The 15,501-nt window shown below is 39.2% G+C and overlaps 1 protein-coding gene across 1 annotated transcript in view; it reads left to right on the top strand.

Moving 5' to 3' along the window:
• LOC140492060 (short transient receptor potential channel 7) overlaps positions 1 to 15,501 on the top strand; it is a 151,576-nt gene that overhangs the window by 97,410 nt on the left and 38,665 nt on the right. Inside the window, exons 3-5 of the mRNA XM_072590725.1 lie at positions 3,147 to 3,329; positions 8,782 to 8,946; positions 10,138 to 10,354. Of these exons, the coding sequence (XP_072446826.1) occupies positions 3,147 to 3,329; positions 8,782 to 8,946; positions 10,138 to 10,354 (565 nt within the window). The remainder of the gene's footprint in view (positions 1 to 3,146; positions 3,330 to 8,781; positions 8,947 to 10,137; positions 10,355 to 15,501) is intronic.

Genomic DNA, 15,501 nt, shown 5'->3' with positions numbered 1-15,501 from the left:
CAGATATCACTGCGCTCTGGTGTTGCCAAAACTGTGCTAGCTCTCTGATTAATGTGGCACTTGGAGAGATCGGCTGCCATTTCTAACTGCACTGTGGACCAAGCAGTGACCTCTCCATTTCCCGAAGATTGCTGCTGAGCTTTCCCTCAGCCCCCACCCCCCCCCCCCCCCCCCCCCCCCCCCGCCCCGCCACTTAACTGCTCACAAAAATAATTAGGGATATATGCAAATCAAAAGAACAAACAAAAAAATACAGACTTATTCAGAAGAACCAAATCTAACGCCTTACAAAAATTGATGGAAGCAGATTAAGTGAGAGTTCCCCTGGGCTATTCAGTGTGCTACAATCTTAAATAAAGTCACAGCTTTGCTTTGTAACCTTTATGTTTTACATCCAGTATATTTACCACAGGTAATTCACTTTTTTTCTGTTGCATTTGAGGATTTTAATAATATTAAATTGGCCATTAATGGTATTATGTTCTTTTTATATTTATAACTTGGCTCTCTCACAAAAGGAAATCTTAACAAAGTACTGAGAAAACCGTATGATCAGAGAACGTCAATTTGATTCTAGAAAAGCAAAATCACATTTGACAAATTATGTTTGACAGGATGTATTTAGTGGGTAGACAAAAAAGGAACCACTGGAAATAATGTATTTTGATTTCTAAAAGGCAATTTGTAAATGACTAAACAAATGGTTATTCTGCAAGATCACGATTCCTGAGGCCAGATTTTCTGATAGACTCAGGAAGGAGAGATTGTACAATTTAAGCATGTTTTCTCTTGAGTTTAGAAGGTTATGGGGTGATCTGATCAAAGTCTTCAAGATATCAACAGGAAAAGACAGAGTAGATAAAAGTAAACTATTTCGACTGGTTGTGGATTCTAGGACTAGAGGGCACAGTCTAAATATTAGGACATACCATTCAGGAGACATATTGGGAAGGACTTCCACATACAACAGGTGGTAGAGAGCTGGAACTCCTTCTACAAATGGCAGTGGCTGCTAAGTCGGTTGTTAATTTTAAATTTAACGCAGGTACTTTTTTGTTAAGCAAAAGCATCAGGGATCTGGGCTAAAGGCAGGTATAAGGAGTTAGTCCATATTTCAGCCATAATCTCATTGAATGCTAGAACAGGCTCAAGGGGCTAAATGACCTATTCCTGTTCCTATTTTCCTATGAAATAGTGAGCCAGGCCATTTCGTGACGGAATTTTCAAAGTACTGAAAGAACACACAAATGGTATTCTCCACACCCATCGAGTTGGGGTCTGTATGGACTTGGGGATTCCACCACCCAAAGCAAGACTAAAGTGAAAATGAAGGTGAAAAAGCACCAAGGTTGGCAGGCTGGAAATCCACTAGTTACTGCAATATCCACCTATTCCCTTTGATGGTTGTTGGCCCTCTTAACGAATCCCCATATTTCCTTTGTAGCCCCATGCCCTCACTATTTTCCCTATGGATCTCATGGTCCCTCCATAGCTTTTATGTATCTCCACAACCTTATGTATCCTCATATCTTCACTATCGACTGGATAGAACTCATGAATATTATCATAACATTGGGAAGTATTTGAAATGCGGAACAAATGATCAATAACATCCACCTAAATAATATTTGAAAAAAAAGCTTATCTTATATGCTCATATGAAGACATGGTCAAACTTGAATTGAAATAAACTAATTTATTTTAACTTCTTATACAGCTATATAAATTCTCACCCATTTAAGAATCTCTTTAAACACTTTAATCCTATTAAATGCCCTATAGAACAATCTCACAGTGTAAATTCACAGATATATAAACAACCTCCAATGAGCTAAATCAACCTGCTGGACCTGAACATCAAGCAAATGTCCCGAATGAGATACCATTTTGCAATGATATAAACAAACTCTCCAACACTCTAATACAATACAGCATTCACCATTGTTAAACAGGTGGACATCTGTTCGTTTTTTGATAGCTGAAAAGAAGGATATTTAATTGAAGAAGTCAACATTTGTTCAGTGATTTCAAAGACTGATCTTTGAATCAATGTAAGAATCACAGCACTGAGTCCAGATGACAAATTAATTTCTGATTCTCAATGCTGCTTAATGAATTTGAACACTTTATCCATTAGAGAGAGAGAATACTGTCATGCAAGTAAACAGCAATTGGAAGATAATGTGGATAAGTGTGAGGTTATTCAATTTGGTAGTTAGAACATAAAAGCAAACAAAACATAAAACTTGTTAATGTTGATGTTCATAGACACTTGGGTTTTCCCATGCATGGAATACATAAAATTATCATATAAGTATGGTAAACATTAGGGAGAAAAATAGCTGAAGGATACCTGCGTCTTTCAGATAAGACCTTTAACTGAAGACTAAACTCTTCTCTCAAGTGAACATGGAAAGATCCCTTGGCACTACAGAATAGCAGATGAGTTACTCCTGGTGGTCAATATTTATTAATGAAACAACATTGTTAAAACAGTAAAAGTTGTTGTTATCCAATTGCTGTTTCTGAATTATTGGCGTGCACAAGGTAACTGCTGTGATTCCTAAATTACAACAAGGACTACACCTCTAAAGTATTAAATTGATTGAAAAATATTTTAGACCATGCCAGGATCATGAATGGCATGAATCTGATTTAGACTTTCTTTCACAAGAAATTATCTTTGATGATGAAAACTGAATCATCATTTGACACATTGCAATGTATTTTTGTTTGACTAGGCTAATTGCTTAAGTCAATATTGCCTCCCCCGAGGCAAGGGCAGGCATAGAAATTTTAATTAATACAACTGGCATTTGGCTCATGTCTAAGACCACCCTTTAAACACTGATGAAAATAAATTTATAAACCAAAGAACAATTAAGTTCTCATTGACCACAATCTGCATGGTTCCCTAACTAAACTATTAAACTCTGATTAACCTAAACATCTGATTATCTAACACTTACGGAATGCATTTGATTTATTCACTTTTACAACTGTATGAAAACGTTCCTAGAGTGACTGTGTAAACTGTTACCAATTTTATGGCTATATATCTGTCAGCTGATTCCCTGTCTAGCATTTTGTTGAGATGGGTGAATGACTGCAGTAATTCTCAGCAACTGTCATTTTCTTCTGTTTAGAATGATTATAGGAAATTATCTATGCAATGCAAGGATTTTGCTGTTGGTGTGCTTGACCTGTGCCGAGATACAGAGGAAGTGGAAGCCATTCTTAATGGAGATGTGGATTCTGAGCCTCAGGGTGATCATCACAGGCCATCTCTGAGCAGAGTGAAACTTGCCATTAAGTATGAAGTCAAAAAGGTAAATATGTTAATGAATTTATAATGCTGTTGGATTTTAATAATCTCTGTATATTTGCAAGCTGCTCTGGAAACATAATTGATCTAACCTTGTGGTATTTGTTTGTATTACAAATCTTCTTAAGTATAACACACTGACATTTTGACTCTGATAAAGATTGTTCAAATTGACTGTACACTGTTTTCTTTTGTGAAATTAAGTCTCTACAGTGCAGCTGATCAGTCTGCTGATTCAATCATAGAGTCATACTGCATGGAAACAGACCTTTCAGTCCAACTTGTCCAGGCCGACTAAGTTTCCCAAACTAAATTAGTCCCATTTGCCTTCGTTTGGCCCATATTCCTCTAAATCTTTCCTATTCATGTATCTGTCCAAATGTCTTTTAAATGTTGCTACTGTACCTGCATTTACCACTTCCTCTGGCAGTTCATTCCACATACGAACCATGCTCTGTGTGCAAATGTTGCCTCTCAGGTCCCTTTTAAATCTTTCTCCTTTCACAGTAAAAATATGCCTTCTAATTTTTAACCCCCCTACCCTAGGGAAAAGACCTTTACTATTCACCTTATCTATGCCCCTCATGATTTTATAAACCTCTATAAGGTTAGCCCTCAACTTCCTATGCTCCAGTAAAAAAAGTCCCAGCCTATCCAGCCTCACCTTATAATTCAAACTCTCCAGTTCAGGTAAAACCTTGGTAAATCTTTTCTGAATTATCTTAATTTAATTATATCCTTTGTATAGGAGGGTGACCAGAACTGTACACAATACTCCAAAATTAGCCTCACCAACATCTGTACACACTCAACGTGACATCCTAGTTCCTATACTCAATGGTCTGAGCAATGAAGGCAAGCGCACTAAATGCCTTCTTAACCATGCCTTCTTGTCTATCTGTGATGCAACTTTCAAAAAACTGTGTTCCAGAATGCCTAGTCTGTTTGACTAGACTACCTATGGCCATGCCATTAATTGTATAGGTTCAAATGAGAAACCTCACATTTATCCAAATTAAACTCTATCTGCCACTCCTCAGCCCTCCGGCACCCATTAAGTAGTGAAAAACAAGATTGCTTTGATTTTTTATCCAGTGGTGAGTTTCTGCTCACACCTGGGCCAATGGGAAAACTGGCTAACATCTCTAGAAGGAACATAGAAGCATACAGGCATAAGTAACTGTCATTTCCTCAGTGACTGTGCAAGGCAATAGAGGAAACTTGAAAACAAGTAGTTTAGCTACCTTTTCACTCAATGTGGCATGTAACATCAGGTTATTAAAGAGGATAAGTTCATTGGGACGGAGAACAAAACATGCCAGGTTGCAAATTATGTTCTAGTCAAACCTGAATAGTTAATGTGGATGTTTTTAAAATACCACAAAATATATAAAATGTTTCAAAACTAGAGAATATCTTTCAGACTATCAACTGCACAGAAATTGAGTTTGGATGGAAATCTGTCATTCAGATAAAAGTTTCAGACAAATGGAATATCATTGTGCTACACTTTGAAGGGGCATAAATGCACAAACAATGGTGGGATAAAGGTTTAATCCACTGCACTGCTCCATTCTCCATCTCAGCTAAATTACTGCAATGTTAATAGATTTTGATATGAGAAAAGCATTAAGACACAAGGAAGACATGATATGTAAATAATCCATTGTTAAGTTGAACATTTTCAATTTCTTTTTGTCACTTTCTCATCCAACATAACCAATTACTTCAATTTTATCTGCACATCACCTCGCAAAAACATAGAGAAATTTCAATATCGTGGATTTTTTAAAAATTTGCTGGCTTATTAATTATTGCATATAAATGTAGGCAGCTGTCATTTATTATTTCTTCTGCATTAGCACAACAGTCTCTTTTCATTCATCGATACAACTGCTTTTTTAAATAAATCACTTCTTACTAAATTATAAAGCGTCAAGAATTTTATTAAACTCTTACCAAATAACTGTACATTTAAAGCAATTGACTGAATTTTACCAGCAATCAGCTAAGCAACAAGTTTGGTGAGTTTCATGGAGGGTTTCTCTCTGTGAGCCCAGCAAAATTTCTCACTCATTACCTGTGCAATGTGCCTTTCCAGTGTTGCGCATGTACTTTCTTCCCTTTCACCAAAGGTGAAAGTACTCACTTATTGCCAGGACCTCCTGGGTTTCTTGATGCCTGGTATCATTTTTAAAACCCAGCCATAGACCAGGTGAAATTTTACCCTTCACCATGTCCCTAGTCAGAGCAGAACCAAAAATAAATGGTTCTCAAGACATATAGGTGGCACAGTTGACACCTCATTGTAAGTACAATGAATTGTCGTAAATATGTTGCTATCTAAGAAACAGGCTACACATGCTTTGTGTCATCCAATCTTAAAAGCCTATCTAAGGGAGTAGTAGTCTTTCTCCAGTACCCAACATATTCTCTTTATTCAATGTGGGACCATCATACCCTGGAAAGCCTTCCTACAGTTGAAAACATTGACTTTTACTCACCAACAGGAAAGAAGGGAGGAATAAACAAACAGATGCTACATTTCTCTCCGGGAACAGAGAGGGACTATTTGCCCATCAAGCACCAACAAATTTACAGACACTGAGTGATACCTGCACCCGGCTTACACATACTGCTGTTGCATGTCAATTAATTCCTGTCTGGCTTGCTGTGCCTGATGCTGCAGTGTGCTATCATGCTGAAAGTGATGCTCCTCCTGCTCAATGAGGACAACAGTTGCCCCTCTCCTATGCCTTCAGTGTTTATCACACCCTCTCTGCATGCTCCAGTTGTACAGTGCATAGAATGCAAGGATTTGGCAGCAGACTGGCAGGAGTGTATTGCAAGGCCCCATCCCACAATCTCATCCAAGCATCTCTTCTTCAAGAGGCCTAACATCTGCTTCACCATGGCCCTAGTATAAGAATGAGCTGCACTGTATCGAAGCTCAGCCTCAGTCAGGAGATTGCATGACGAATCATCAACCACGATTACAATGGGGAGCCATCCTTGTAAGGTCCCCAACCGTTGAAACAAATGAGAGAATGAGAGATCTCATGGACATAGGAATCATGGCAGCTCCCAGGACACCTGACACAGATTTCTAAGATGTGGTATGATGATCACAGATGACTTGCATTTGATGGAATGCTTTTATGTTAGTGATATTAGAAGCATGATGATATGGCATTCCCAGCACGTGCACACATTGAAGCACCCTTTACCTGGCATCTGGAGCTTCTGAAAGGTTGCTCTGAGTTAGAGCCGCAGACTTCAGAGGGTTCCAACTTATTAAGGGTTAGACAGGAAAAGTTAGAGCCATTAAACCACACCAGTCCAACTCATTCCTGACCTATCCTAAGGTAATCAAGGCTAATCACAAATACTTGAGAATATGAAGTTCAAAACACAAACAGCTCAGCCATGATAGTATTAAATGGAGGAGCAGGATCAAGAAACCAAATGGTCGATTTCTGCTCCTATTTTATATGTTCTTACATTGTGCCTTCCAATATGTTACAGCCTTTACACCCACACATTTGAATCCTACCCTTCACTGACCTGGCACCTTGTCTCCTACCCAACTGCCACACTACCCCTCATGCACTTACCGTCTCTCAGTAGCTGCTTCAAGACATGGCACCTTTAAGTTACCAGTAAAGATAAAGACATTAAAAATAGGAGCAGGAGTAGGCCATTTGGCTCTTCAGGTCTGCTGTGCCATTCAATGAGATCATAGATGATTATCCACCTCAGGATCCTATTCTTCCCTTCTCCCCATACCTTTTAATCCCTTTAACCCTCAAACCATACCTAAATCCTTCTTGAAAATATTTAATGTTTTCACTGCAATTTCCTTTGCAATCACATCCTTCCCATTATGTGGTGATGAGATCTGTGCATTGTACTCCAGCTGAGACCTAACCAAACTTCTGTACAGCTCCAACGTGACCTCCCTGCTCTTATAGTCTATGCCACAACTGATAAAGGCAAACAACCCTTTTGCCTTCCTAGCTACCGTATTTTCCTATCCTGTCACCTTCAGAGATCTATGGACAAGCATCCCAAATTCCCTCTGATCATTTGAGTTTCCTTGTGTACTGCCATTCATTGAGACTTCCATTATCTTGTTTCTTCTTCCAAAGCACATAACCAAACACTTATCAATGTTAAAGTCCATCAGCCACTGATCTGCCCATCTAACCAATCCATTTATATTCTGTAACCTAATACCTTCCTCCTCACTGTCAATCACTCGCCCAATCCTTGTGTCATCCAAAACTTAGTTATCATCTCTCCATAATCTCATCTGTATCATTTATGAAAATCACAAACAATAAGGGGCCAGCTTTTGGTGCAAAAGTGCACATTAAACGCTTTAAGCAATGCATCACAGTTCATGGCGCTTTCTTCCACATTTTGTCTTATCAGAAGATCATTAGTTATTGGACCTACAAAATATAAAAACATGCTGACTTATTGGTGCTGCTCCATCACATGTAATTCTGAAGCCTTAGAAATAGAGGGGGTAAATTCAGAACAGAAATGCGGAGACATTTCTTCAGCCAGAGAGTGGTGGGCCTGTGGAATTCATTGCCGCAGAGTGCAGTGGAGGCCGGGACACTAAATGTCTTCAAGGCAGAGATTGATAAATTCTTGATGTCACAAGGAATTAAGGGCTACGGGGAGAATGCGGGTAAGTGGAGTTGAAGTGCCCAGCAGCCATGATTGAATGGCGGAGTGGACTCGATGGGCCGAATGGCCTTACTTCCACTCCTATGTCTTATGGTCTTATGTCTCAAAATATTCCAAGGTCTTGGCATGCCATTAAACCTACCATTTTCTGTTGGACACCTTGAACTGTCTTAACTTCAAATCCTGGCTCTGGAAGTTTTTTTCCCTAGTGGCCACTATTCTTTACCTTGTGCATTAAGTCTTTATGTTATCTATACTTCGAGACACCTGACTGAATGTCTCGGCTGTTGGGTGTCTGCATATATTTCCTGCGTCTGCTCGCTACATATCTCTTTTACTCCCTATGTGCTGCAACATTTCTTTATTTACACGCGCGTAGAGCAGTTACAAATACAGCTTTCTAGTGTTGTTTCAAACACTGCTCTCTTCACTTGCTCATTCTAGAAGTTGTCCTCTCTCACACAAATGTCAGTGTCATGTGATTAGTAACATGACTACATGATTTACATGAATCTTATTAAACCACACTGAATTATTCTAAAACTCCAGAAACTATTGTAACTTGTGTTGAACTGGACTCTGAACCCTTTCTCATGCACAAAACTGGGGTTTCCATTATACCTTAACTGAACGGAAGATCACTTTCTAAAATGTATTTACTGATTGTATTCAAAGTAGTTTCTATGAAATGCTGTTTCCCCACTGAATTGTTTGAAAATATGAAGCTGACTGTGAAATATTTCTTTCATTCCTACCAGTTTGTTGCTCATCCTAACTGCCAGCAGCAATTGCTTACCATTTGGTATGAAAATCTCTCAGGCTTACGCCAGCGGTCAATCGCTGTGAAGTGTTTGGCTGTGTTTGGTGTCACCCTTGGCCTTCCATTTCTTGCGATTGGATACTGGTTTGCTCCATACAGCAAGGTACAACTTTTTCTTTCCTGTGTTTAAGACCTGTCAAAGTGAGTTGTGTAAGCAATACCTGTGTAGATTTTTTAAGTCGGGCTTCTTTCTTTTTGAAAAGTGTGTCCAGTTAGTTACATACGGCAAGGAAATTTTATTCTAAACAAATTGGCAGGTTTTGGTGCAGATATTAATTAAAAGTTAGAATCCTGGCACTGCTGGTTCTAATGCTCCAAGGTTGGCACTTTAAAATATTATCATCAAACGTTGTGCCTCTTCACTAACTGAAATTTAATGTCATGTTGCTGGATTTCCTGGGTCCAGGAAACTGAGATGATGGATTGCTAGACTTGAAATGTTAACTCTATGTCTCTCTCCACAGATGCTGCCAGATCTACTGAATTTCTCCAGCATTTGCTTTTATTTTAGGTCTTCAGTATTCACAGTATTTTGCTTTTTTTTTAATTCGCTTATGGGATGTGGGCGTTGTTGGCTGGCCAGCACTTATTGCTTGTCCCAAATTGCCTTTGGTGGTGAGCTGCCTTCTTGAACCACTGCAGTCCATGTGGTGTAGGTTGATCCACCATGCCCTCAAGGAGGGAGTTCCAGGATTTTGATCCAGTGACAGTGAGGGAATGGCGATATATTTCAAAGTCAGTTTGGTGAGTGACTTGGATGGGAAATTACAGGTGTTGGTGTCTCCATCTATCTCCTGCCCTTGTCCTTCTAGATGGAAGTGGTCATGGGTTTGGAAGGTGCTGTCTAAGGATGTTTGATGAGTTTCTGCAGTGCATCTTGGAGATAGTACACAATGAACATTGGTGGTGGAAGGATGTTTATGCGTGTGGTCCAATCAAGTGGGCTGCTTTGTCCTACATGGTGTCAAGAGTTTTGAGTTTTGTCAGACCTGTGTCTTAGTGTATTATTAGTGTGTATTGGTGCCAGTCCCATGCCCAAATAAATGGTAGTGTTTGATGGCAGAAAGGGCATCAGACTATAAAAGCAACGACTAAACAAAATAATAGTTCATATGAAGTTGATCAACCAGCATTAGAGTGACCCCATTTAACCTGAGAAAAAGTTAGAAGAGGAAGGAAAGGTAGTTTGAATACCAGCTGTTATCAAAATCACAGATACATAAACAGGTTATTTTGAAGAATTCTAGTTTCTGTTGCTTACCATCTTATATTCTTGATGCTTCTTTTTTTCCAGCTGGGACAAATTTTAAGAAGCCCATTTATGAAGTTTGTAGCACATGCAGTTTCATTCACCATCTTTCTAGGACTACTGGTGTTAAACGCATCAGACAGATTTGAAGGTGTAAAGACTTTGCCCAATGAAACGACTACAGATCATCCAAGACAGATCTTCAGACTGAAAACAACAAAGTTTACATGGACAGAATTATTAATAATGAAATGGATACTAGGTAAGGACTTGTACTTATTTATGAAAGATACAAACTGCATTGTTTAAAACATTTCCAGATGGCATTTATAATTGTTTCTTGATTATACACTGTAGAGGGGACAGGTGCCTTCATTCATTCAAACATACGCATATTGTAGTAAAACTGCTTAAGATGTATATTGTTTAAAACAGCATAAAATATCAAGCATAGAACATAGAACATTACAGCACAGTACAGGCCCCTACGCCGACCTGTTGAACCAATCTGGAGCCCATCTAACCTACACTATTCCATTCTCGTCCATATGCCTGTTCAATGACCATTGAAATGTCCTTAAAGTTAGTGAGTCTACTACTGTTTGCAGGCAGTGTGTTCCACGCCACCTACTACTCTCTGAGTAAAGAACCTACCTCTGACATCTTTCTTTTATCTATTACCCCTCAGTTTAAAGCTATGTCCCCTCATACTAGCCATCGCCATCCAAGGAAAAAGGATCTCACTGGCCAACCTATCTAACCCTCTAATCATCTTACATGTCTCAATTAAGTCACCTCTCAACCCTCTTCTCTCTAATGAAAACAGCCTCAAGTCCCTCAGCCTTTCCTTGTAAGACCTTCCCTCCATACCAGGCAATATCTTAGTAACTCTCCTCTGAATCCTTTCCAAAGCTCCCACATCATTCCTATAATGCAGTGACCAGAACTGTACACAATACTCCAAATGTGGTCGCACCAGAGTTTTGTACAGCTGCAGCATGATCTCATGGTTCCAAAACTTAATCCCTCTATCAATAAAAGCTAACACACCGTATGCCTTCTGAACAACCCTATCAACCTGGGTGGCAACTTCCAAGGATCTGTGTACCTGGACGCCAAGATCTCTCAGCTCATTTACACTACCAAGAATCGTACCATTAGCCCAGTACTCTGCATTCCTATTACTCCTTCCAAAGTGAATCACCTCACACTTTTCCGCATTAAACTCCACTTGCTACCTCTCAGAGCAGCTCTGCAGCTTATCTATGTCTCTCTGTAACCTACAATATCCTTTGTCACTATCCACAACTCTACTGACCTTAGTGTCACCTGCAAATTTACTAACCCATCCTTTTATGCCTTCATCCAGGTCATTTATGTAAATGACAAACAACAGTGGACCCAAAACAGATCTTTGCAGTACACCACTTGTAAATGAACTCCAAGATTAATATTTCCCATCAACCACCACCACTTCTTTCAGCTAGCCAATTTCTGATCCAAATTGTTAAATCACCCTCAATCCCACGCCTCCGTATTTTGTGTAATAGCTCACGTGGGGAACCTTATCAAATGCCTGACTGAAATCCATATCCACCACATCAACCGCTTTACCCTCATCCGCCTGTTTGGTTACCTTCTGAGAGAACTCAATAGGGTTTGTGAGGCACGATTTACCCTTCACAAAACCATGATGACTGTCCCTAATCAACTTATTCATCTCTAGATGACTATAAATCCTATCTCTTATAACCCTTTCCATTATTTTATCCACAACTGAAGTAAGGATCACAGATCCATAATTTCCAGGTTGTCTCAACTCCCCTTCTTGAAGCAAAAATATTAAAATTCAATATTAGCCAGAAAAGTCTTGTTGAATGCTGCCTGGTATCAAGTCATGTTGACGACATTTCACAGCCACCCACTAAGGGCAGCCAGTGTAAAATGGCAACAAAATTAAGGTCATGGTAAATGCATTTTGTTGAATTATAGAAATTGACAAATGCCTGGATGCAGGTTAAGAGCTGTAATTTGATTTTGCTATTTAAGTGACATTCATACGAGATGGTTCAGACTTTAACAAATGCAGTCCAGCATCATTTTGGTCCCTTGATTAAATTACAATCTGTGCTGTGAACACAATACTTTATAACAGATGGTCAGGGTTAATAGTTTAACCCTTTATCCATTGCCATCTTCTATCATTGCAGTGCCAAATTGCATTGATTAAACTCAGAAACTGATCTTTTTAATAACAGGAGAACTGCTTGTTTCTACTTAGCCCTCATAATCTTTGGTGCTACCAAGGAGGTTATAAACTCCAATAACATAAAGTTGAATTGTTTAAATTATCCTTCACCATTAAGGTCATCATATTATACCTTGTTCACTTCAGGCTTATTGTAAGCAAATATTGACCTTCTTTCAATGCATCAAATGGTCAGACTAGAATATTCATATGGATGGTCCATTCAGTGTGATGTTAATAGAAACATATAATATGTCTTAATAATTTATTTTTCAACATTGCTATATCATGCTAATTTAAATGGAGAGACAAGGTAAGGAAGCTTGCAGCCACATCAATGATTTTCCAAGTCAGTGGATGAGGTTCTCTGCCAAAGGCACACAATCCAAAACTGATATAGGAGCAGAATTAGGCCATTGGGCCCATCGAGTCTGCTCTGCCATTCAATCATGGTTGATATTTCTCTTAACCTCATTCTCCTCATAACAGTTGAACACCTTACTAATCAAGAACCTACCTATCTCAGTTGCAAATACATTGAATGATTTGAAGCAATGAGTTCCACGAATTCACAACCCTTTGGCTGAAGAAATTCCTCCTCATCTCAGTTCTCAAGGGTAATTCCTTCACTCTGAGACTGTGTCCGTGGACCCTAGTCTCTCCTACTAGTGGAAACATTTTCTCCATGCCCATTCTGTCCAAGACGCTCAGTATTCTGTAAGTTTCAATCAGATCCAGTAAACATATTACCCCCCATCCCCCCAAATCCCATCTTTCTAACCTTCTTGAGTATGAACCTAAGTCCTTTTCATATGACAAGCCTATCATCCTGGGATCATTCTTGTAAATCTCCTCTGGAATCATTCCAATTCCAGTACATCCTTACTTCGATATGGGGCCCAAAACTGCTCACAGTATTCCAAATGCAGTCTCTCCAGAATCATATGCAGCCTCAGCAGTACATCTCTCCTCTTGTATTCTAGCTGATTTAAAATGAATGCTAATACTGCATTTGCCTTCCTAACTGCCAATTAAACTGCATGTTAAACTTAAGGGAATACTGAAAGGGCTGTAGAGGCTGGGTTATTAAGTTTATTCAAAACTGAGATAGATTTGTAATTAGTAACGGAATCAAAAGTTACAAAGAAAAGGCAGGAAAGTGAGTTAAGGATCATCAGCTGAGCCATGAGCACACTGAATGGCAGAGCAGACATGATCTGCTGAATGGTCTATGCCTGGTTTTACATCTTATGTTCTTTACAGGAATCCCATTATGCCACAGTTACCCCAACCATATCAGCTATGATCTTATTAAATAGTTGAGCAGCCCCAAAAGGCTGAATGGCCTAGTCTTGCACCTGAATCCTATCTTTGCATACCTATGTCCCGATACCCTATTGAATAATGTTCTGTATCTACATTTCCAATATAAAGTATATTAATCCTTACATATTTCAATGAAGGAATTACTGGCATATGTGCAATATATTGAATTTTCTATGAACTATGAATGTTAAATGCATTATGAAGTAATGTGCATAGACTTACTCATATCATTTATTAAAGAATGATAGCCAGGTCTCAAACATGTCACCTTTGTCATATTCAAAGTCAAAGAGTCATAAAGTCACACAGCACAGAAATGGATTCTTCAGTCCAACCAGTCATAGAGTCATAGAGATGTACAGCATGGAAACAGACCCTTCGATCCAACCCGTCCATGCCGACCAGATATCTTAAACTAATCTAGTCCCATTTGCAAGCATTTGGCCTATATCCCTCTAAACCCTTCCTATTCATATACCCATTCAGATGCCTTTTAAATGCTGTAATTGTACCAGCCTCCATCACTTCCTCAGGCAGCTCATTCCACACACACACAAACCTCTGCGTGAAAATGTTGCCCCATATGTTCCTTTTATATCTTTCTCCTCTCACCCTAAACCTATGCCCTCCAATTTTGGACTCTCCCACCCCAGGGAAAAGACCTTGTTTATTTATCCTATCCATGCCCCTCATGATTTTATAAACCTCTATAAGGTCACCTCTCAGCCTCTGACACTCCAGGGAAAACAGCCCCAACCTATTCAGCCTCTCCCTATGGCTCAAATCCTCCAATCCTGGCAACATCCTTGTAAATCTTTTCTGCACCCTTTCAAGTTTCACATTCTTCCAATAGGAAGGAGAACAGAATTGCACGCAATATTCCAAAAGTGGCCGAACCAATGTCCTGTACAGCCGCAACATGACCTCCCAACTCCTGTACTCAATGCTCTGACCAATAAGGAAAGCATATCAAACGCCTTCTTCACTATCCTACCTACCTGCAGCTCTATTTTCCAGGAACTATAAACCTGCACTCCAACGTCTTTTTGTTCAGCAACACTCCCCAGGACTATACCATTAAATGTGTAATTCTTGCTTTGATTTTCTTTTTCAAAATGCACTCCTCACATTTACCTAAATTAAACTCCATCTGCCACTCCTCAGCCCATTAGCCCATCCGATCAAGATCCCGTTGTACTCTGAAGTAACCTCTTCGCTGTCCACTACACGTCCAATTTTAGTGTCATCTGCAAACTTACACTTTCCTACCGATTGTAAAATCAGGAGACCTAAATCAATCAGTTTCAACTTTCAGAATATACAAACAGCACGTACTACCTTCTGAGTAGATTATTCCAAAGTGTCTCAAACCTCTTGAGTGAAGAGATTTCTCCTCTTCTTAGTCCTAAATGATTGGCTCTTTATCCTATGACTGTGTGTCTCCATATTTTAGATGCTCCAATCAGGGAAACAACCTGTCAGTATCTAATATGTCAACTTTAAACTTTTCTTCAGCATTAGGAATTTGCATTAGGTACCAAAATAAGTTGGGAAGCTTAATTATCTATAGGATATTTCAAAAGAAAGGTGACAAAAAAAAGCTATAGGTCTGTTATTCAATGTCTGTTATTGGTGAAAATGTTAGTCTGTTGTGAACGAAATAATGCCAGGGCATTTAGAATACATAATATGGTGTTGGGAGATAGTATATTTCTTGGATAGAAGACTGGATAACTGATAGAAGACAGTGTTGAGATAAGGTAGGCAATTTCAGGATGGTAACCTGTAACTAGTGGGAATGCCATAGTGGTCCATGCTGGGGTAAACACTGACAC

This window comes from Chiloscyllium punctatum, chromosome 20 (assembly GCF_047496795.1).
Source record: "Chiloscyllium punctatum isolate Juve2018m chromosome 20, sChiPun1.3, whole genome shotgun sequence".
Classification (NCBI taxonomy): Eukaryota; Metazoa; Chordata; class Chondrichthyes; order Orectolobiformes; family Hemiscylliidae; genus Chiloscyllium; species Chiloscyllium punctatum.
Note: the sequence above shows the minus strand (reverse complement) of the source record. Positions and strands in the feature narration are given on the sequence as shown.